Source organism: Cyrtonyx montezumae, unplaced genomic scaffold (genome assembly GCF_038088225.1).
Source record: "Cyrtonyx montezumae isolate F1298 unplaced genomic scaffold, pur_monq_1.0 scaffold_30, whole genome shotgun sequence".
NCBI classification, from domain to species: Eukaryota; Metazoa; Chordata; class Aves; order Galliformes; family Odontophoridae; genus Cyrtonyx; species Cyrtonyx montezumae.
Window position 1 is genome coordinate 2,648,369 of NW_027072035.1, and position 24,195 is coordinate 2,672,563.

At 34.0% G+C, this 24,195-nt stretch overlaps 1 protein-coding gene across 1 annotated transcript in view; it reads left to right on the plus strand.

The window, feature by feature from the left end:
• RFX3 (regulatory factor X3) overlaps positions 1 to 24,195 on the plus strand; it is a 120,413-nt gene that overhangs the window by 71,679 nt on the left and 24,539 nt on the right. Inside the window, exons 3-5 of the mRNA XM_065744173.1 lie at positions 5,027 to 5,124; positions 16,453 to 16,711; positions 23,671 to 23,745. Coding sequence (XP_065600245.1) covers positions 5,027 to 5,124; positions 16,453 to 16,711; positions 23,671 to 23,745 — 432 coding nt within the window. The remainder of the gene's footprint in view (positions 1 to 5,026; positions 5,125 to 16,452; positions 16,712 to 23,670; positions 23,746 to 24,195) is intronic.

Below are 24,195 nucleotides of genomic sequence, written 5' to 3' on the forward strand. Positions count from 1 at the left end.
ACCTATCACAACAGACCCTGCTGAAGTCTGTCCTTTCCTATTGCTACCCTTTAGATACTGAAAGGTCATCCTGGAGCCTTTTCTTCTCCAGGTTGAAAAGCCCCAGCTCTCTTAGCCTGTCCTCATAGGGAGGTGTTCCATCCCTTGGATCATTTTTGTGGTCCTCCCAACAGGTCTATGTCTCTCCTGTACTGGGGACTCCACAGATGGACACAGATCTCCAGGTGTGATCTCGCCAGCACAGAATAGAGGGGCAGAAACACCTCCCTTGATCTGCTTTCCCTACTTCCCTTGGTGAAGTCCAAGCCGTGGTTGGTTTTCTGGACTGTGAGTGCACATTGCCATCTTGTATCCAGCTTCCCAGGTCCTTTGCAGCAGGACTGTGGTCCAACCTTACCTCCTCCAGCTTGTACTGATAGCAGGGGTTGCTGTGACCCAGGTGTAAGACCTTGCACTTTGTTGAACCTCTTGAGTTTCACTTGGTCCCAGTGCTCAAGCCTGTCTAGGTCTCGCTGGATGGCATCCCAACACTCAGAGATGTCAACCACACCTCACAGTTATGTGTCATCTGCAAACTTGATGAGGGTTCACTCAATCCCACTGTCGATGTCATTGATGAAGATATTAAAGGGCATTGGTCTTAATACAGATGCATGAGGGATACCACTCTTCAAATTATGTTGTATGTAGCTATGTTATATTTTTTGCAAATGTAAAATTGTGGCCCAGAATAAGAACCAACTGCATAAGAATGGAGTAAGAGCCTTTCTCCTCTACAGCTGTATTGAAGCATTGTGTTTTTTGAGCAAAAGAGTACTTTCTGATATTTTCAGCTAAAACAAATGCCTAATTTTCACATAGCTAGTATAAATATGGATCTCACAGAACCCTACTATGGAAGTCCAAAACAGAAAAAAATAAAAATTTGACTTTATTTTTAGTAAAATTTTTAGTAAAATCTCAGATTACATTTTAGTCAATACTGCAGTGGTGGCAGTTGTTTTTTTGTAGCACAGAAACTGTTATTGGAGAAGTATGATGGATGAGAATGGTGACAGGACAAAACACATACATTTAAGTAAAAAGCATCAGGACTAAGACCAAAGTGTTGAGAGTGTAATTACATTCTGTCTTAATATTTGGAGGAATTTTCTCAGTTTGCTTCTTCAAACTTGGGGATTTTTCATTAACATATCATTGCTTTTTCGTCAGGCACTCTAGCACAGAGCAGCAAATTTATAAAGATTAAAAATTAACTGCACTTTTTATTTTATGCCATGTGAAGTAGAGGGATTGGAGAAATAAAGCAAAAGTAATCATATAATCAATCTTCTATAAAAGTATATCAATGCAGCTGAAGTTGAACAAAGCAGTTATTGTAGTAACATTCACTATGGCCATCACCTCATGAGGTAATTGTTTCATTAAACTCAAGATGTAGACTTCTTCTAATCAAAATTAGTCTTAATGCAAAATCATGCTCAGCATAAGAGAAACATAATCACAAGCTCACATTAAGCATTATATACATATGAATGTGCTTAGAATATTACAGCATATGCTATTTATATTTTGTTTGCCAAAAGGATTCCAGACTAATGAGAGTACAAAAATTATTTTTATAGCTAAGGATAGAAAATAATGCATATGCAAGTATTTGCACATGCACTGTGAGTATGTTCTCTTTAAAACGATGTTTAAAATTCCTAATGTATTTCACTCTGATTTTCTACTCTTTGTTCACTAGTACTTTGAACATCAGCACTTCATCAAAATTCTCTCCTGAATTTCCTTTATTCTTAAAAGTATTTTCTGCATTTCAGTATGCTTTTATTCACTTTCTTTTGTTGACAAATTCTTGTAAATACAGTATACTAATTCATTCATTTGTTCCTTTGAGAATTTATAATTAAGGACATAATTTATTTTTCTTCAACTAGTGATTTTAATTACACATTGAAATAGGTTTTCATTCTCCTTGTTCTCTCCTGGACCATTTCAGCTGCTTACTTCTAATCCTGTTCCAGTTATTTCAGGCTAGAATCACTGAAGCAAGAGGAATGAATGATCCTCCATTTGACCTTATTTAACTCATTATTTCCTATGCCAGCCAGTTAATATTCTCTTCTCTAGCTGGATGGTAACAATTCCCATGACTAGATATTTTTTTTTTACATTTTATATAAACAATGATGTTTTTGTTTTTTTTTTCTGTGGTGGTTTGTGTCCCCCTAGGTAAATTCCTCTAAGATACTTTTATACCCTGAGAGAGTAAATGCATACATATAAATATATATACAAATATACAAACATATATATATGCATTTGATTTCTTCCTTTCCCGAGGCTTAAAGAAAAGATTATAATCCAGAGGCACTTAAATTAATGTAACTCTCCTGGAAATATTTTTCCCTTAATGAAGTTAAACTAGAAATAAAAATGGAATTGTAAGTATTGTCTAACAAAGATTTTCAGCTCCATAGAACTTTCATACGCAAAGCCATTCTATAGATCACTTCCTTGTTAGGAAAAATATTCAAAAACCACAAGATAGAGAAAGTCATAGGTATATACTCTGACGAACATCGTAGTAACGAAATCTTCTTTTGGCAACAGAATCAATTTAACTTGAGCAGTACTGAGTTTCAGAGAAACTGAAGCAAAACGCTTAGATCTACAAAAGGAAAATAAGATATTAGCACAATTCAAACACTCTAAAATATTGTTATTTGTCTAAGCAGGTAGTAGTAATAGTGGTAGTATTTGCTTAGTAGGCTAATAGTTAGTGGATAGTGTAATATCTAAGAGATAGTGTATGCAAAAAATTGTGAAAGTTTGTAATTTAAAACATTTTTTATATTTTCTTCTATAACTGGTTCGAATAGTTGGGTTGTTTTTTTTCCTCCAAATCGTAAGTTAAACAATTTTTGAAAATTTTAAGTTTCTTAATATATAATGATAATTTAATAGATGCTAAGCTTTGAAACCTTCTTTATTTTCTGCACTCTTCTTCTCTGCAGTATCCTGTCTTTGCTGTGGTAATGGTCTTGCACAGTACTGTATCCACAGATTTTGAAATGGTAGCAGCTTGCATCCAAGAGTATTATATTCTTATATAACAAGAATCTAGTAGCTTGTGCAGAGTGGGAACATGTGCTGCATTTGCTGACAGGAAGTTTTTAATAATTTAAATATATAGTAAGTTATCAGTAAGCAGGTTGTGGGGAGAAAATCGATTGCTTTTATTAATAAAACACAGTAGTGTTTTGTTGTTGTTGTTATTTCTTCATAGGGAGTAAGCCACATTCAGTGCATATGAGCAGGCAGTGAAGTGTTTTTTGGGAGAGGTTGGGTGGAAAGATGTTGATAATGGCATAATCTTCCATGTTTCCCCAACTGTACTACTGGAACAGAAAATGGAACAAATCCATTATGTAGCAGGTGACAAATTACTGGTTTTAAAAACAAAGCCTGCTTTTAAGATATTTTCTCCATATTATGGAAATCAGTTTAGTGCTGTGATCACTCTCCCATTAATTGCAAGTCATTTTAGAGCTTGAAACACCCAAAAAGAAGAAAGAGTTTTGGAGTTAAGCTTTGAAACCATTGTGATCTGTGGCATATATGTCTCACAGTGAAGCACATAAACATTTTACCTTTATATTCAGAAATATTCTTAAAGCCTTGTTTTTGAAGTGGCGAATTTGTATTTCAGGTTTATAGCCAATTATATAATGATTTATGTGACAAATCAGAAAGCTGTAACTTTAAATAGATAGCTTAACCATCATACAGTGCCTCACCATTTCTATTGTGCTAGTAAAGCTGGACTCAGAACACTTATAGTTCAGGTTTTGATACCAGACTAAGAAAAACTTCATGTGAAAGTCTAGATTTTCCTTTCAAAATCTGAGTCAATACTGTAATATGCTATGAAATTTATGATTATTTTAAAACTCTTTAAAAGATTATGGTGGAGTTAAGGTATTAAAATGAAGATATTCTTAATGAGCTTTGTGAGATGATCCATCGAGTGTAGAGACCCAAACATATAGTGTTTGCAATTCCCAGGAGCAACTGGATTACAGTAAATTTGCTTCCTAACAAAACATCTGAGAAAAGCAGCAGTCATTTACATATAGCTTACATTAAATCTATTGCGCAAATGTGTACATTGTTCCTTGCTTCATTCAGTTCCTACTGCAAGGTTTGCTAGTGTATGAAGTCTTTAATTCATTTTACTTCAACTTCTCTCAACAACAGCTCGTGTGAAATATGTATTTCTTAATCTTTGCTATAGTAGAAGATAAAAAAATTAAGACTGGTCAGGAAATAAGCATAACCTGATGCTACTTTACATATCACATAAGTCAAAGGAATTATCTGATGGTATGCTTTAACAAGACAGACATGCTATCTTAGCAGTATAGATGAAAATAATAATACCTAATTGCTTCTTTTTGTTTACCTCATTAACATTAAAAACAGCTTTCCTTGCACTGTGTTGTAGGTGCTAATATTCTGGAAGAATTATGGGGTTTTTGATCCATAGACATACCTTAAGGTCAAAACATTACTCAAAAAAAGCCTTGTACCACTGTAGTTTAACTCCAGTTAAACAAATGCTGAACTATTTTGATCTAAACCTTTACTTTTGAACTTAGAGCAGCACACTGTAGCTGTGTGTTATTGCACACTAAGCTGTATATTAATTTTTGTGTAATCAGAATTAAATGGAATAAGAATGAGCATATGTGTGGACAAAAGATACTTTTTTCTTTAGTAAATGTAATTCCTTGTTTCATAGAGTAATTATGCTTAATTTTATCCTTTTATATTGTTTAATTAGATCTGTCTTCAGCACTGAATTATGTGTGCTGCATGAACATGCATTTTCAATGTTTTTTCAATTTTCAGTTTTCAACAGAGACTTCCCATATTGTTGAGAAGCCAGAAAATGCACTGAAGCTCTGGTCTTTTTTTTTTTTTTATGACAGTGTATCATTTATGATATTCTTGCTTTCAGGTGCAGCAAGTGCAAACTGTACAGCAAGTACAGCATGTCTACCCAACCCAGGTTCAGTATGTGGAAGGAAGTGACACAGTCTACACTAATGGAGCTATGTAAGTTGGCTAATGATTGCAATTTGAATGTTTAATAACATGTGAAGTTAAATATATGTGGTCAATGAGATTCTTTCAACAGCTGTATTTTAAGTTGGAAAGAAAAATAATTGAATTGAAACTATGGCTATTTGAAAGCTGAATTCAGTTTATTAACATAGAATTGTTGTGTAAAAGGCATTCTGTGATTGTTTTAGTTGTTCTTAAATGAAATTACATATCCAGCATTGTGCTGTTTGAAGAAGCACCTTTTAGGTTTATGAGTAAGTTTTGCTATTAACTTTATTATAGCATTACCATCTTTGTAACAAAGATCTCTTCCCATAGTCTTTCTGTCTTCTTGGCTGCAGTTCTAGTCATAGATACGTAAAATCCTGCAATGGCTGGATTTTTATCTGAGAAAATAGTATGTAACTTAAGTCCTTTATTTAATAAAACAATACAAACATATATATATATATATATTTTCCAGAGGAATAGGAGAGGCAGCAGAAGGAGGGTAACACTATTTTGTTTCACTGATTCTCTAGCCTCTTTTCTGGCTATTACTGTATGTCTACTGCTCACCTGAACATGCTTTTTCACCATCAAGTTCTTTTCAGCAGTACGCAAGTTTAGATACATAGAATGAAAAAATCTGTGAGGCTATATAGTCTTGATTCGTGGCTTGAAGCATGACAGACAACACAAGACAGCATTGTGTTCTTGCAGCCTAAAACCTTACCCTAGGTTGCGTTGAAAGATGAGTGGCCAGAAGGACAAGGGAGGTCATTGTCTCCCTCTGCTCTGCCCAATCTGGAGGTCCCATCTGGGGTACTGCATCCAGGCCTGGGACTTGCAACATAGGAAGGACGTGAAGCTGTTTGAGAGAGTCCAGAGGAGGGCCATGAGATGATCAGAGGGCTGGAGCACCTCCCCTTGGAAGAAAAGTTGAGGGAACTGGGCTTGTTTACCATGGATGATGCTGAGGGATGAACTCATTGCTGCCTTCCAGTACTGAAGAGGGATGATAATCAGAACACCGACTGACTTTTTACACATTCTGATAGTGATAGAACAAGGAGGAATGGTTTTAAAGAGGAGAGAGAAAGATCAGATGTTAGGAGGAAATTTTTCACTCAGTGGGCGATGAGGCATTGGTGCAGGTTACCCAGAGAAGTTACAGATACCCATCCCTTGAGGTATTCAGGGCCAGGTTGGATGGAGCCCTGGGCAGTCTGATCTGGCCTGGGCAACCTGCTGTCAACGGTTTGCGGGACAGTTCAACCCGGTACCGTGACAATTGAGGCAGGGGACCCACGGGCCCACACCCCGGGGAAGGGGAAGGGGGAAAAGGGAAAAAAGGAGAAGGGAGATGGGCCCAGGAACAAAACAACGGCAGCGATCTGAGGAGGAAAGCTAATTTACTAAATAAGATATCAGAAAGGAAAATAACACAATATAATATAATATAATTGGAATTGAGGCAAATGAATCAAATAAAATGAGCAAGAGAGAGAGTGTCCAATAAACCGAAGGCCTTACGCTAACGCTGAAGGCGGACGGCTGCAACAAACACCCACTGCCGAGCTCGGTCCCGAAGGGAAGAGAGAGTCCCGTGACTGCAGACAGTTTTTATCTTTCCCTCTGAGCGTAAACACGTAAGAACGCAAAGCATCGCAAAGTCCTCTGGGGAATGGAGTTCTTCTTCTCTTCTGAGACAGGCATACCTGGAACTATCGATGGTCCACGGAGCTGGAGCATTAACTCTTTAACTCTAAATGCACTACATGATGTTATGATGTGGAATACCAGTACCAAAAATCATAAAACCATGACACCTGCTTATGGCAAGGGAGTTGGAACTGGATAATCTCTAAGGTCTTCTCCCACCTAAGTCATTTAAACACGTATCTAACAAAAATACAGGATGAGTGAGGGGCTGGAAAAAGTAAGTATTAGAAATATGGGAATGAATAAACAGTCCTAAATACTGTTTGCATACAGGAGACTATACATTTATATTGATGCTGCTGATATAGATGCCAACCATTTCTTCTCTAAACAGTGCTTCAAAAATAGGTAGAAATAGGAACTTGCTTGTATAACATAGATTGTACTTTGGAATGAGTGAATTGTTTTTAAGTGATTGTAATGTTTCTGAAAGTGTTACCATTTCTTTTGCATGAATTAAAGATAAATGTTTTTCAACACTTACAAGCTTTCATAAAGTTAATATTTAATGTGGAAAAAGTTTTCTAAAACAGAATTGATGCCAATATTTCCTCATTCCTAGATGACAAAGAGTAATTTGAAAACTAAATATCAATATTGTAAGGTGGGCCTTTAATGTTACATACTTTCCTCTGATGAATGTCATTGCCTCAGTAAGCATCTTCCCCTGAAATTAATAAATGCTCAGAGGATGAATTAATGTGGCCCTTCATAAGAATCTTCAAAAAGAATGAATCCTCTGCATTGTTGTTCCTGCTTAAACAGGAATGAAACAGTTCAGTACCTTTAATATATCCAGTCCTATATTTGAAGTAGTCCACAGTCACCAGCTTGTCACAGATATATCACAGAAGGGTTTTCAGCATTTGTTCTTCTATGTGTACAGTCTGTAGCTTTGCATCTGCAACTAGTACATGCAAGCCTCTCTTTTCATTTAGCACTCCTAAGTTCTCACATGAGCTGTTAGCGCATACGTTTAGTAGCATGTGATTGGGTAATACATGACCACTTAGCAAGTGAGACTAATCCAGATTATCTTTCCCTCATATAGAAGAGGAATTTACCAATAATAAAATTTCTTTTTCAAAAACCTTTAGGAACATTGGAGACTTTTCCTTCCATTGAGAATGGGAATTATCTGTGTTTTTTATAAGAATTTTTAAAGGCTGTCTTGTGAAATTCATTTTCCTTTGTACTTTTATACTTCAGATTAAGAATGGAGAATGTTACTTATGTAAATGGAAGAGACTGAACTTATGTACTACATGTTACTATGCCATTTATTTCTCAGGAACAGGATTCTAGATTGCTGTTGTCTAGCTTTCTTCAGAGAATAGATAATTGGTTTTCTATTTGCTATTTTTATCATCACCTTAGTTACACAGTTTTTGAATGAATGTTTCTCCTCTGCTTGTTTTGCCACTGAGTTTGTTTATAGCTACATCAGAGTGGGATTGATATTTTAAAACTATTGAAAGTGAACCAAAGGCTTACCACATCCCTAAACAAAGCTGACACAGGCTGAGTTGAGTTCTGCTGTGACAGAAAACACAGAGGCCAACCTCCCTTATGCTAAAAATATTTAGGCAAGTGTTCAAATTGCAGTTCTTTTTCTATCCATCATGCTGAGATGTGTGAAAGACAAGCTTCTTGGATCCTGACAAATTCATAGAACTATGTTAGAGCCTATTCATCAACATACTCCTACTCTGGAATGTCTGTTGCACTTTCAGGAAATAGTGTTAGGTTTTCAGATGATGTGGCTAACAGAAGTGATCACTACCTTGTCTTTTGGGTTGTTCTTCTATGATTAAATATTTGATTTATTTTATGACTATGCTAAATCAAAATTTGAATTGTAACTCAAAATCAGATATAGGATATATTTCATAATCAACTCTAGTACTGAAACTCATAATCTGCAGCTCATAGTTAAGGTGAAGACATTAATTAAGTGTCCATACTTACTGGAATAAAAGTTCCAATATGAGTTGTCCTTTATTTCTAAATAAAGCACAGGTAAACTTAAGAAGAACCCATATACAATAGCAACAAATAATGCTCTTTAAATATTTAGGAGGAATACTTGAATCAATTAACTGATTTTTTGATTCTAATGATAGGAAGTTTGTTGGGTTTCACTTAACATTACTTGTTTTTTTTATAATTGTGGGCATAGTGTCTTTACAAAAGTTGTAATATGAAGCTTATCACATACTTGAGAATGTTTGATGTTGTCTACAGTTGTTTATGTTTAATAACACATTTACTTGTCAAGCACGTCACTTTACCTTGAATCTGAAATGGATTGTTGTTGCATTGACATGCGCAGGTTTCTCTGAATAGATACAGATAAAGAATACTGTGGTTGCATCTGTATTAAAAAGCCAAGCAAGGCCCCTGACCTAGACTTGAACTTTTCTTTTATGTAAACTTTAGTGTTTAATAATGTATTTAATTTGATTATTCTCAAAATACATATTTTTACACTAATTTTTGTATAACAAAGAGAGTTTAGTTGTTGAGATTATTTAAGAATTGATAATGCCGTTGAATCCAAATTGTAGCCTTTATTCCTATTATTATTCACTAATCTGTGGTACTACAATTTATATAGTTTATATGCACAAAACACACCTTTTATGCAAAATGAAGAATTTACTGTTTCTCTAATTGAAGTCTTTTATCTTTCTGATAAAAGAGTTATTATGAACACAGTTTAAATTGTTATCTTTCTGGAATCTTTCTGGTACTTGCTAGCATCTGTCCCTTTTTCTCTGGTGTTATGCTTACCATTCCACTACTCCTGTGCATACTCAGGTCAATGGCTTCAATGTGAGAAAGAGTTACAGCAAGCTTTCGCTGTCACATTTTCTATGCCTAGAGGAGTACCATCATTGATAGGAGTCTTTCTGCTTACACTGGATCCTCTTGCAGCAATTCTGAATATGTTTTCTGTCAGAAAAACATTCATTCTTTTGTGGTTTCCATTTCTGTTTCGCACCTTAGTTTACTAAATATGATGTGTTTTATGTTTGCTGGATACTTACTGAATACAGACATCTCATAAACGTAGTGCTCTTTGCTACGTTTTGATTCTAGGGTCATGGATTGTTTATTCTACACAGAATAGCTATTTTACATTACTGCCTGTTATTTAGAGAAATGCATCAGTACTGGTATAACAGTAGTTTCCATACAGTAGTACATGATTGTACTAAGCTAAACTAAAACTGAAACAAGTTATATTAACTGTGAATGTTACAGCTAAGTTGACATTGACTGTGAATGTTACAGCTAAGTTAGAAGAAAGGTCTAGGCCAGAGTAGATACATCCGGACAAAGGATGTCTGACAAGCCGAAGTCTTGAGGTCTAGTAGATTTAGTACAAACCTTCTTTCTAACACTGGCAATACCGTATTTGTCAGATTTTATGACAGTTGTACTTCACCACTAGAATTTCTAGAGGTCTGCAACTAAAAGACCTTATATTTCTAAATTACTGATCATGAGGATATGACTTGCAAGAATTCTCCATTGTTTTTGTTTACTTCATTCTCTGGTTTATAGGATTTTCCTACAGCTGTGCATTGTGTGCACTTTTATGATTTTATTTTCATGTGGAAAAAGATCTTGGACTGACTGCTGAAGATCTCAATTATTGATAATCACTGTTGCTCAGTAACATATTTCCATTTTGTTTGTGATTCTTCAAAACTGTCAATGAGTAAGAACTAATATGAATTTCCTTATATTTAATAATGCAGCTCTGTTTTAGGTAAATTTTATAAAGCTGAATCTAGCTGATATATTATAAATTTTGAACATATTAAAATACATGGGTAAAGAAAGTCCAAGTTTTTTATCATTATGAAGCAGATTGTGCACTTTAATTTCTTGTTCTCTGGGTACAGATGTGTTACTTAGGATTTCATAATATGGCTTTTGATATTTGTATTTGCTAGTTTGATAAAGGGCAGATTGGTAGTAAAAAAGCACTGTTTTATCAGTACTTCAGTTTCTGTCTGTCTTTAGACCTATTGAGAAGGGTTTTATGGAAGAAGTTTGTTGCTTCATTGGGTTTTGGTCTGTCACAAAAAAGCTCTGAGTCAATAGTCTGGTTAATAGAGTGGATATCTTTGTGGGAAGGCAGAAGACAGTGTGAAACTGATGACCTAGCCCTCCCCATTATAATTTGATTGCTGTATCATGTTCTGTTGAATAAAGTGTTAGGGTGTATAGTACTTTCCCTTCTTCATATGGCATATCATACTCAGCCTTCAGAGGCTGAGTAATTTGTGGGCTTCATTGAGGCCTTCTCTCCACATTAGAAAAAAAATATGTTCTTTGTAGTTTTCATGAAACTCACTGTCAGCTTCAGGACCACAGAAATATGCTAAAATATTAAGGAATGTTAAGGATATTTTTCCAATGGGAAATTGACTTTTTTGGGATTTGTTTGCACAGAAGTTTTCTGCCATATTGCAATACCATAGCATTAATCACGAGCATTAGCTACTCCACATTTAAACAGCAATATTATGTTTATCTGCTATACAGCTAAAACATTTGAAATCGTAGTTCTCTTCTACTGTTTTTCATATTTAGTATATCAGTAAATAATACCATAGTTAACTAAATACCATTAAAGGCTAACTAAGCTATTCATTACAGAAATGATAAAAAAAGAAATACTTAAATGTCTACCTGCTGCAGTGGTGTGGGCAATCCGTCCCAAAACCCAGCTGATTATTTCAAATTTCATTACTAGATTAATAAGATTATTATTATAGCATTCATTCATCTGAGATAGAATTACAGAAAAATTAAACATTTGACACTGAGAGGTTGCAGAGCCACTGTGGAGGGCTGGTAATATTTCAAGTTGTACAGTATAAAGGTATACATCTTCAGTGAAAAAAAAAAAGTGCATTATATCCAGTGCTATTTCTTTCCTAGTTGGTGCCTATAATTGATAATAAGAGTGTAATTCTTAATAACTTATTTTGCAAGACACGGAAATTAGTGATAAATATTTTCAAATTGAAACCTAATTTGTTACTCTAAGTACACTTGAGTTAACTTATCTGATATTCTAACCAACTCCTGGAAAATGAAATAAACATTTGATTATTTTTTGTTTTTTACTAAGATGAAGAGTAATGGAAAAAATCCTTCAGTAGGGTAGACATTTCTAAGACATATATTGCCATAATTATATAGATGATGCTTGCTAGGCAAAAATGGGAAAGGTCTCATCAATTATTTGTTCAAAGAAAATTTGGAGCTCATGAAAATGTGATCGGCTCATGTAAATACTGAGACATAATGGGATGGCAGGAGCACAGATCTATGGCAGTGGGTGGATCAGAGTCTAGACCTACACATAGAACCAAAAAATAGATGCAGCTGGGAACAAATGATTTCCCATGTGCATGAGCACACTGAAAACTCGTAGAGGAAACAGCTAGATATACTCTCTCTTCACTGTTGTTCTTAATTCTTTTTTTCAGAGTGATAGTATTTTTGAAGGGACAGAATTGTCATTAAAAGCTAAACTTAATAGCAGTATGTCAGTGTAATAAATGCAGGACACTTAATTTCTAAGGTCAGTGCCGAGACCTACTGAATTTAGCCATCAATCTGCTTTCAAGTGCCAAAAATGTAGTTTTATTAACAATATTATTACACAGCTCCACGTTTTATTTCTAGCATTATGTTTTGCAAGTCATTATAAAGTGGGAGGTGATTCTGTTCCTCTACTGTGCTGTAATGAGAAACTAGCTAGGGTACTGCAACCAGTTCTGGAGCCCCCACACAAGGACATGGAGCTGTTGGAGTGCATCCAGAGGAAGGCCACTAAGATGATCAGAGGACTGGAGCACCTCCTCTGCAGGGGCAGGCTGAGATAGCTGGAACTCTTCTGCCTGGAGAACAACTCTGGGGGACCTTTTATCAGCCTTCCAGTACCTGAAGGGGGCCTACAGGAAAGCTGGGTAGGGAATTTTTATAAGGGATTGCCCTTGTTGCCCAGAATGGTTGTAGATGCTCCCACCCTGAAGTGTTCAAGACTTTCAGAAACCTGGTCTACTGGGAGGCGTCCCTGCTTATAGCAGGGGAGTTATAACTGGATGATCTTAAAGTTCCCTTTCAACACAAAACCATTCTATGATTCTATGATAAAATCTAAGAAATAAAGTATAATAGGTGAATTGTAATACCTTGCAATCTTAGTCCAGCTCATTAATTTCCAGTGTGGAATCTTGACTTTGTATGATATGCTCACTGTTTAAATACCATCTGGCTTGCACAACCTTTTGGAAGGTAGGATGTTGTAGCCTAATGTAGTTGGAACTCTGATGAACTTTCTAATGCCACATTCTAATACATACCAAATTTCACAATTTTTTTGGTAGGAGTAACTGTTAGATTCTGTTTACTAACATGTATCTCAAGCCATGGTATATCACCAAGGTAAAGATTCAGAATATTTTACTTATGCTGAAGTTAAATATACAGCTCTACAAGAACATAAGAGATGGTGGTGTGACAACATTTTCAATGGGGAAGAAATGACTATATGCCAGATTATTGGAGAATCATGTGTTACGTATTTGTGCTGCAAGTGCTGTGGAGAAGTAGGAGGTAACTTCCTTATTTCAGGTTATCCTTTGTGTCAATCTAAAGAATATAACATCATATTTTTCTCTTTGCACAGTTTTGTGTTGAGAGCTCATGTTGTATTCAATGATGTTAAAACCATAGCATCATCTCATCCGGTTGGTATAGCCTGCATTTTTTGGTATCAGATTAATTTGTTTTTGTTATAGTTACCTACAAAGCTCTTCACTGAGTTGCAATTATCATTGCATGTAACAATAACACTTTTATCTCACTTTTAATTACGTCATTGATCCCAGTTGCTGAAGATTTGCTTAATCATTTCCAGTAATCAGGTGTACTCAAAGAACCTGATGTAAACCTGGTCTGTCTTCCACAAAGATTGCTCTTGGCCCAGTCATACGAAGTAGTTATAAACTAATTTAGCTGTGGTAATACAACCAGTCCTTATTAAGAAACTGTACATGATTTATAGATCAGGTAAAAGCAAACAGGCATTTCCTTTCCTCTACCCATTCCACACAGAGTAAATTACTTTTCTTCTGAAACATTGAGCACTTTGCATTTGTCCAAAGAAGTACTACTTTAATTTCATTTCTATAAGTGTGGTATATGTCTTGCTCATGTCCTTTGGACAGTCTGTTTCTTCTAGCCATGTCTGTTTTTACCATCAACAATATCCTTGTCCTTTCATTCATTTTCATACTGTACTGATACCTCATAAAGTTATTTCTCTTGTGGGAGAAATTTCATTGCTCTCTCCCTTCACAAACATTTCTCTGAACTGTTTGTTCTATCTTCCACTACTACCTTTTCCAAAATGCAACCCTGCTGTGTAGGGGTAAATTCTGTAAATACAGTAAATTCTGTGTTTCCAAGGCAAATGCAATGCTAGCTCTGCTAGCAGTTATCTTGCTCATCACAAGGTGAGCAATATTTCAGTGGTATCACAAGGTGTCACAGTGATACCTTGACTTGATAAAAAAGGTCAGTCACGACCTACATTGGTACCTAAACACATGCACAGGCTATTGCAATGCAAAGAACAACTGATTTTACTTTTTCAAATAAATATTAATAGATTAGCTGTCTTTTTTAGCATTGTTCCCAACTGAACTGTTTTGCTTTGTTTTCAGGAGACTGCAAGGCATTTTTTGTAGATTAACTTTAAGTTTCTTGCTGATTTTGAAGGTTTTGAAACACCCAAAATAAAGAAGGATTTGATTATGTAGCTTAAAAAGGAGCGAGGGGAAATAATTTAGTATGACGGTTATAAAACTCAGGATTTGAAACCTGAAGTTTTTAAATTTCTGTGAGTCTCTGAAGTCCGCAGCCATAGTAAAAATTCTAACTTTGATTGTTGGTAAGGTGCCACATGTCCTTCACTTGTTTTAAAAGTAATTACTTGCTGAAGCTAAAGAAGGAATAAACTGAGTCTATTGTTTACTAACTGATCTTATGCAAGCTTTCATAGTTAAAAAAAAAAAAAAGACTAGCTGTAGTTCCTTATTACTTTTGCTACATTTTGTTAAGAAACTAATTCTTGTCTAGATAAATGGAAAAAAAAACAGCACTGACTTCTAAGCCTTGGGCAGATGCATTAATGATCTGCCAACTGCATAAAAAGTGAATGCTGCTTCCTCTCGTAATCTTGGGTAGAAATGGCAGAAATCTTTTGTCATTCTTGCTTAAGTTGCATGGTTTTGCATGATTTTGTCATTTGTACAATTATAATGAACTGTAGGCTTATGCAGGAATTTGGCAATTGTTATTTCCCAGAATATTTCCCAAAATTCTACTAGATTAAATTGTATTTACTTGGACAGACTGTATCTCAATATAAGCAAATACAAGTTAATGAGGAACTTTGACATTCAAAATACTGTCATCAGTTGATTACAAGCAACATCACAGATTTTTATGCTTAAGCAATAAAATTAATGATTGAGTAAACTGATTGTTTTCTGTCCTTCGACATTTCTATTGTCCTGCTTGCCAAAATACAAATCTTTGCAGTTTTGAAACGGGATAAAATTTTAAGGCAGACTTTTCAAAAATAAGGAATTTTGCTTGAAAGCAGTGAATACTATGCAGTTAATAATTTTAAAACACGTTTTGGTGAACGAAGCTAGTACATAAAAGCAAGTACATATTCAGTAACCATGAACAGATTATAACCCATGAAAGGTAATGATTGACTATAAGTGATTAAGAATGTGAAACATGATAAAAAGTTTCAGGAACTGAATAGTTTTTAGAGCGTACTTAGACCATGAATGTTTCATGCTCAAAAGTAATTTTTAAAACATTCTTGTTGCATACCTTTTTTAGTTTCTTAGTTTCTTTAGTTTCTTTTTTAGTTTAATTTTTTGTAGTCTTGTTACACATCATAGTTTTGGTTTAATTTTATTTCTTCAGTGCAAGTTTTCATCAGAGTACAAATTCATGTCTGATTTTAAATTCACCTCGTAAAAATAAATATATTCAAATACCATTAAGCTCAGACTATTTCAAGCTTTAACCAAGAGGTATAAAACATTTAAAACTAGTAGTTAACGCTGGACTTTCTTGCTAAGATTTATATAACTTGTTTGCAATTTTGCAACTTATACAGTATGTGAAGTATATAACATATGATTGAAACTCTAAATTTTATGTTAAGATTGTAAAAATTTGAAGCAGATGGAGCTTTAATTTTTTTTTTCTGCAGTATATTAATTACTGTATGAGCTCTACGTGTCTTCTCAGTTGTTGTCATACTTACTTTTTCTACTCCAGGTAAGGCTGACAAAATGCTTGGTAAATATTTTTACTGGTTTAATTATTTGGTACATTTACTTGCTAAAATGTTATTCTCTGAGAAAGGAGTGTTTGCCAGTCTTTTTTTTAATTTTGCTATAGCATTTGCATACACATTACTAGAAATGCAGCATTTCCCTCAACTAAATGAACAATACAAATAATTTCTTTTTCTTTTGTTTTCTTTTCTTGAAGCCGATCAACAACTTATCCTTACACAGAAACCCAGATGTACAGCCAAAACACTGGGGGAAATTATTTTGATACTCAAGGAAGTTCTGCGCAGGTGACAACAGTGGTCTCCTCTCATAGCATGGTCGGCACTGGAGGGATTCAGATGGGTGTCACAGGAGGACAGCTCATTAGCAGCTCAGGAGGGACCTATTTGATTGGCAATTCAATGGAAAATTCTGGTCATTCAGTGACTCACACAACACGGACTTCCCCAGCTACTGTAAGTATTTCAAACTGATGTGAAATCTCTGGGACTAAGTCATTAAGATGTTCTTTCAGACTGACATGTTGTTTGTTTGATTGATTTAGAAAGTACAGCAAAGTAGTGCTAGCAAAGAAGATACTACATAGTACCTTTTTGTGAAATAAGAAATAATTATGTGTAAATAAGACACAGGCATGAAACTTAAACACAAAGACGGACCTTTCCCTTGATGGGTTGCAGATATTTACATTTTATAGATTAAATTTTTGCATGCAAGTAATGCCTGTGAATATTTTGGGAATGTTTACATAATTGTGTGTGAGCTTAGTATTCTTCTAAAAGAACTCAACAGCTTTTTTTTTTTTTTTTTAAAATACAGTCTTGTTGAAAATATTTATATAAATAAGCGTAAATATCAAATAATCTAGCTTACAAGTAGTTGATAGCAACTTCCTGCATTTGTCATGTTTTGTTTTACTGTAGTGTATGTATAGTAGTGTATTTCAAAATTCTTGTATTTTCAGAATATTATCACATTTTTTCCTTTTAACATTTCTTCTTAATCATATGTGGTACTTTTCAAAGCCTGTTGAGGAAGTATCGTAATGCTATGGGAAGGTGCATGCTGTTAGGATGATGATAAATGCTGTTTAGGACACTTAAATATGAACACAGACCCTTCTCTTAAGAGCTTATTCAAATTATTTATTATTCCGTTCAAGAAAATGGGTTTATACTTAGTCTAGCTTTACAGTATAGCCATAATGAATACTTCTCAATTCTTCTATGCATTTTGATGGTGTTGTATTGATTTGGAAGTAATGGGAAAGAGAACTGGGAGACCTAGACTAAAAAGGTCTGATAAATATACTGATTAAACATTACTCTAAATGACTAGTAAATTAAGGAACTTTATTTTGGGAACCGGTGTAACAATTAAAATCCAGTATTCTTTTAAATTTTATTTGGAATAATGATGAGCATTTACAATAGCACTTAGATGATTCAATAAAATATCTTGATTTTTATTCTAAAAGTAGTTATAATATAGTTAAATATGAAATTTTTGTATAACGTCTACATGTATTATTTCATATAAACTTTTAGACTACCTTAAATATGTAGTATTATTTTATGAGAAAAAAAATTACAGAGACTCAACACAATATTCTGGCAACAGAATATTGTATTTTTATTTAGTGAAAAAATAAAAATGTGTGTTAACATTTACATGTGTTTTAAATGATTTTAATTGAAAGAAAAAGACATTTCTGAATTTTAATTTAATTAAATCAAGAATTTTATTTTTTCTTTAAAACATTAATTTTTTGAAAGATATTTCTTGCAATTTTTGTACATGACTCTGACTATCAAGCACGGATTGAATAAGAATAGTTTTCTGTAGTCACAAGTATGCGAATCTAGAGCAAATGAATTTTGAGAAGCAATATTACTTTAAGTACTTAGGTAACTACGCTTTCATAGTTGCTTTAAATTGTTCTACATTGAAATAAAAGTATTATCTTTCATGCTGGTTTTCTCCTTATTCACTTAAGAACCCATGAAGTTTAGTGTTTTGCTTATCATTTTTTTATTATGGTAGCAAAAGTTAGTCACAGAATGTTTATCTGCATTTGAAATCAACTAGAAAACTGAATTGAATTATTAATAGTGAAATGTAAATCATCTTGCAATTCTTTTTTTCTGTATATATCTACATAGTTCTTGTGATTGAAAAGAATGATCTAACCAACGTATTTCATATTGTCATAAGTTTTTAAAAATAATATAGTTTTTAGTAGTAAAGGTAGTGTTATGCTTGTCAGCGACAGGCTTCTGTTTTTTCGTGCTGATTTTTGTAACAAGCTTTAGTACTCATCTGTAATTACACTTGTCACTTATCAGTCATCACCAGCTATAGGAGGTTTCCACTTAGACTGCTGCAGTTTATCCTCTTTCAGGGCACTTCTAAATGTATATGAAAATAAAAGCAGAATTAATGTTGTTTTTTTTGTATTAACACGGATTATTACTTCTCTTAGTAAGTACAGTATGCAAACTATGCTCTTAACTTTAAAATAAGGATGATACCTACCCAAGAAGTGCAATTAATTGAGAGAGAAATAGAATAGCAGAAGTTATGAAGCCTAGTGTAAAGATCTTTATTTGTATCTTGATAATATGCTTTTAGTAGAGCTATCATAATTATTTTAAGAACAATAAACAAGTGTTCTATGATGACAGAGCTATAATTTGGAAAGTAGTTGTGTGATTGTGTTGATCTCTTTCCCAGAAGGGAAACTTTTTCCAACTCCATTCCTCAATTTTTCTGATAATCTGCTGCAGAATTTTTGTTAGCTGGATCCATTTTATATTTGTATAAAACAAACCATTTCTGATAAAATTAAAAATGCACAGATATTTATGCTGCAAAGGAATATTAGATTAAGCAGTCTGACCTCTTGCACTGTAACATGTCTTTTCTGGAAAAAGAAGCATCCATTTTCAGATAGAAGAAGACAGATAAACTTTTTTCTTTCTTCTTCTAAATCAGTTTTATTAATGGCTAATCACTTCAATTGATAAAGAAATAACAAAGATTAACTGGTGTAAATTAGCTCAAGGATGAGAAAATTAGATAATTTGATGACCTTGTTCCTTTATGAATTCCTTTAAGTCTTCCTTTCAAAGACTTTTCTTATTTGGTTTCTCCTTGTGAACACTGGAGCATCACAACTCTCTTCCAGAACAAAAGATAGGTTTCACTGATTTATTTATTTGCTCGCATGAGTCTGTTGCTGCTGCATTGTATTTCTTGAATTGACACTCTGCCTTTTCCACAAGAGCAGGAACCTGAGCTTAAGGAAGAATGATCTCACAAAGGTCAGCCACACCTACCCTGTCCTGCATATGGCTTCGCCTCCTTTCTCTTCTGAGTCAGTTCTGCTTCGTCTTTCAGTCATCAGCTTTTGTTGCATTTTCTATCTGAAAAGCCTTGTAGCACCTCATGGTTTGTTTCCACCAGATATTTATTCTGGTATTTTTACATAAAAAATGAAAATGGATTTGAAACAAAATTTATGCCAGTGTAGCATTCCAATTATTGATTAAAAATTGCATAAAATACAACATTTTTTTAATTATGAAATAATTGAAATAGATATCTTTGAATACACAAGAAAAAAAAAAATCTGTTAATTCATTTTCTTTTACTAGAAATGCTTAAAGTGGATGCAAGATGACTTGTCATTATGTTATTTTAACAGTCATTATCATGGGAGTGCAGGCATCACCTGTCCGGAGAACTGGATTTTTCTGATTCTGATTAAATACCTGTTAGTTCTAAAATAGCCAATATACATCTCTCTGGCTCTGTCTTGTCATAAATGCATTCAAATTTGGTGTTAATAATGATAGTCATCTGAACTCTGCATTTCTTTTAGATTCTCACTTTTGATTTTCTTATGTGAGAAATGAAAAGAATGAGACATTGAGACATTTCCACATGTTTTTTAGAGTTAAGTGAAGGACTTTTTTGTTTTTCGTGAAAGCATTTTTGTCAAATAAGTAAACCAGCTTAAGATATGTTTGAAGCTATATATAATGGAGGTTATATATACAAAGAACTGGAAGATTCTGGGGAGAGAAAGTGGAACTGGTCAGACAGTCTGACCATATCTTTGAGAACCATGAGCACAGAAGATGGACAGCATTTTTTCATTTGCAGCTTTAGGAAGGAAAATGTCATGTGACCTGAAACCAAAACATTTTGTATTTTTACTAGCCTATGGCTGTTCTGCACACTAAGTCAGGTCTTATGCTTCTGCTAATTGTCTTCTTTATGTCCTCATCACCTCAGAACAACTTATTATGAATGCTTTGTGTTAATAAATTGAATAATCAAAAAGTGCTGTTACTTTTGCCATTGGCTCCTAGGAACTTAATATATGTAATAGTTTCAGATATATATAATATGTTTATCTATTAACGTGTTAATGAAAACTAAAACATAAAGTAACAAGAACATATAATAATTTCTAAATCGGTAGATAAAGACTGACTGGTGTGGATTTCTGGATGCTTGTACTGTAATCAAATTATTGAATTTATTAACTCAAGGGAAATACCATTAATCATTAATAACTGTGTCCAAATATAAGGCAAACAGTGTAAACAGAGGGAGATGTCTAGAATCACAGTCTATTTTATTTCTATCTCACAATTAAAGTCTATTGAAGACTGTCATTCTCTAATTTAGTCTGTCTATCCTCCTCCCCCCAATTACTTCTATTACTATAAAAGCTGATTATCATGCAATATTTAACACGGTTATATTCACGTTATTGTGGGATGACAGAATTGAAGTGAACATCTAAGTTATCAGTCAGAACATTTTAATAAATAATGTTTTTAATCTTTTTAAGAGAAGAAATGGAGATACATGTGACTTCACATTTTCAAGTAAATGAATGTGTAATTCCTTTTTTTCATTATGCATTTCAGATGCAAACATGTTTAGCTGTGCCTGAACTCTCTCAATGTATATTGCTAGAAATCAAACAATATTAGTATTTTATTCGTATTTATGCTAAAAAAAATAAGTGGACATTATTTTCATATTCCAAATATAATTATAAAATGAACACATTCCCTATGTAATTAATGTTCATATGTGTTTGAATACTGTTTTGAATAGAGATGAGAAGGATTTAGTGTCTTGAAAATCTTCTGTCAAATTAAACTATTTTATGCTCAATACTACTGAAGGTGTGATCGTATAGCCTACGTAGGAAGATTTCTTTTATTACAAAGAGAGGTATCTGTCAGATGATGCCAGAATTTCACCTTATGAAAATTTAGACTAGAAATAATGAACAAAATAATTGGTAGTTAGAACAATTTGTGTGTGTGTTGTAAAACTTGACTCCTTAGACTATGATGATAACTTTTTTTAAATATAGAACCAGTATCTTTCTGAGCTTGATGAATTAATTAACATTTCAGTGGTGACCAGCACTGCTTGGCTTAGGTTATGAAGAAAAAGTGGACTAGATGATCCTAACACTGTAATAATCTTGTTTTAAAATCTGTGTAGACAGAGTGGCAATTACTGGTGAAAGCTACTTTAAAAATAAACCTCAGCTACAAGTTATCCCAACTGAGAAAAAAGAAGAGCTTTGGTTAATGGCGTTGTATCATAAGACATTGAAGGAATATGGCAGTGGGATCTGTAATGCCTCTTTTCTTTGTAAGAGCAATTATTACTACTTCTAACCAGTTGGTTATCTGAGCAAACTGGACCACACATTGCAGCAGCATAATTAAAGTAATGCAGTAGCAGTATTAAGTGTAACTTTATTGTTGTTGTAGTACTGTTGTAACATGTGTGCTGTTGAACAAGTCACCTAAGATTCAGAATTAGGACTTACGTACGTGTGGCATGCTTAGTTTGTAGAATCGCGTTAAGAAGGGAAATTCTTACCGTATGTAGCAAATTGATCTCATTATAATGATGTTTAAACTTGTACTTTTTTTAATCATTTTTATCATCTTTTAAATTCTGAACTTTGCTATGTGATTGAGTTCTTTAACCTAGTAGTGTTTTCCACTGAAGCAAGAGGAGATCGGAATATTAAAGAAAGTTGTTATCATGTCAGAGTTCATTTTCTTACATAGCAATCATATTCTCAGTACACTTCTCTGTAAGTTCTATATAGCTGATATTAAGCAGTTATAGAAAAGAAGCAAGAAATTATTTCTCGTAACTGTTGGAATAAAAGTATTGGCCAGTCACACTGTAAAGAAGGGAGAAGCTAATTATTATGTGCAGTAAATTTCAATATCAACTGAAGTATTTTTCAGTTTCTGATATTCAGAGAATGAATTAGTCTAACACTGATAAAGTATACCACTAAAATCTGTAGATAGTTCTGTGATATTTGAAGTAGAATGAGGAAGGCTATTTTTAAATGGTCTCCAAGGAAAATGGTAAGTGGTTTTAAAAATCTAAGTGGCATTTACCATTGCTTTTGTTTTGGCCATTTAATGTAGCTGTTTAATTATATCCCTTTTCTTACTGCACATCCCATTGTCTCTGTCATTTTCAGTGTTGTTCTTGCTTGGCTAAATTACAGTTAGGTTCCAATTTTACTCTTTAACGTTGCTGTTATAGAACATGAAATGATGAATTGATACTCAAAGGGAAAAGACTGGGAACAAATGTGTGAGTGTTTATACATTTGCACTTGGAAAATACTGTATATTTAATTAGTGCTGTGTTCTTTTTTCCCTTTAAAAGGCTAGATTATTCTTAACAAAAAAAAAAAGCTGTTTTTCTGAAAGCTGGATCTTGCTCTCTGTGTGAATTCTGACTTTCTATGTACTTAGGCAGCTGGAAATACTTAGAGGGTGCTGCAGCAGTCAGTGATATCTTGTACCATTGAAGTTAATGACAGAAAACCTATTGAATTATTTGGGGTTGGGATTTGCTTGTTACTGCAGAAAGAGAAAGTTTTGTTTTTTAAATATGGAAACAGCTCTTCCTGTTACAGTTGGAAGGAGAATGTATGGATGCCTGTCTTGAAGATCTGCTTAGGATTATTTTCTTGGTCACCAGTGATATTTTAATTCAGTCAGGCATTGTTGGCCTTGCTTAGGTTTATTCTGTTGGGCTTTTTTGTTTGTTTGTTTCACTGTAGCTCTCCAGCAAATCTGCTCTCATTTCCTGAGCAAAGAGGAAGGTAAATTGAATCTTGAGGCTGTGGTCCTGCAGTATTTATGTAAACAGAATGCTTTCTGACCTCACTGGTGAGGTTTGTATTCACTGAGACCCTAGTATGACAGCATTTAATATGTCCTAGCCAGGAAAAAACTAGGCATTTCCATTGATCTGTAAGCAACCTGTCAAGATTTCTCTGATCAGGCTTTTTTACTATCTTGTCATGAGTCCTTTTTTTAATGACATCTATTATCAGATTGAAATGGCGATTGAGACACTGCAAAAGTCTGATGGTCTGTCCACTCACAGAAGCTCTCTTCTCAACAGCCATGTAAGTTGTCTCTTCTTCACATACACTCTCTTTTGCTTGTTCTGCATGCTTGGCCTGCCTCTGAATGTTTGTTTTATTTTATTACTACTTTGTGCTCTTAATCTTCCCATCCTAGTTACTTGTAATTTTATACTGCATCTCCCATGGCTTTATTTTGTCAGATTGAATGTCTTGATGGTATCTTGCAGTGTATTTGTGTCTAAGGTTTTAGACCTGTGTTAACGCAAGTTAACACATTTGTCTGTTTTGGAGATTATAGTGTAAATGGTGAGGTATTGCTCAAAATTATGCTTAATTAGGTGGCTTTTGACATTTTCAGTAAATTTGTCTATAAAGAACAGTAAAAATGTAATTTATATTAACTTATAGGTATATATAAAGGAAGGGGCAAACAGCATAACTAAATAATATCTTTGGATTATTAGATGTTTCTTCATTTGTTCTGAGTAG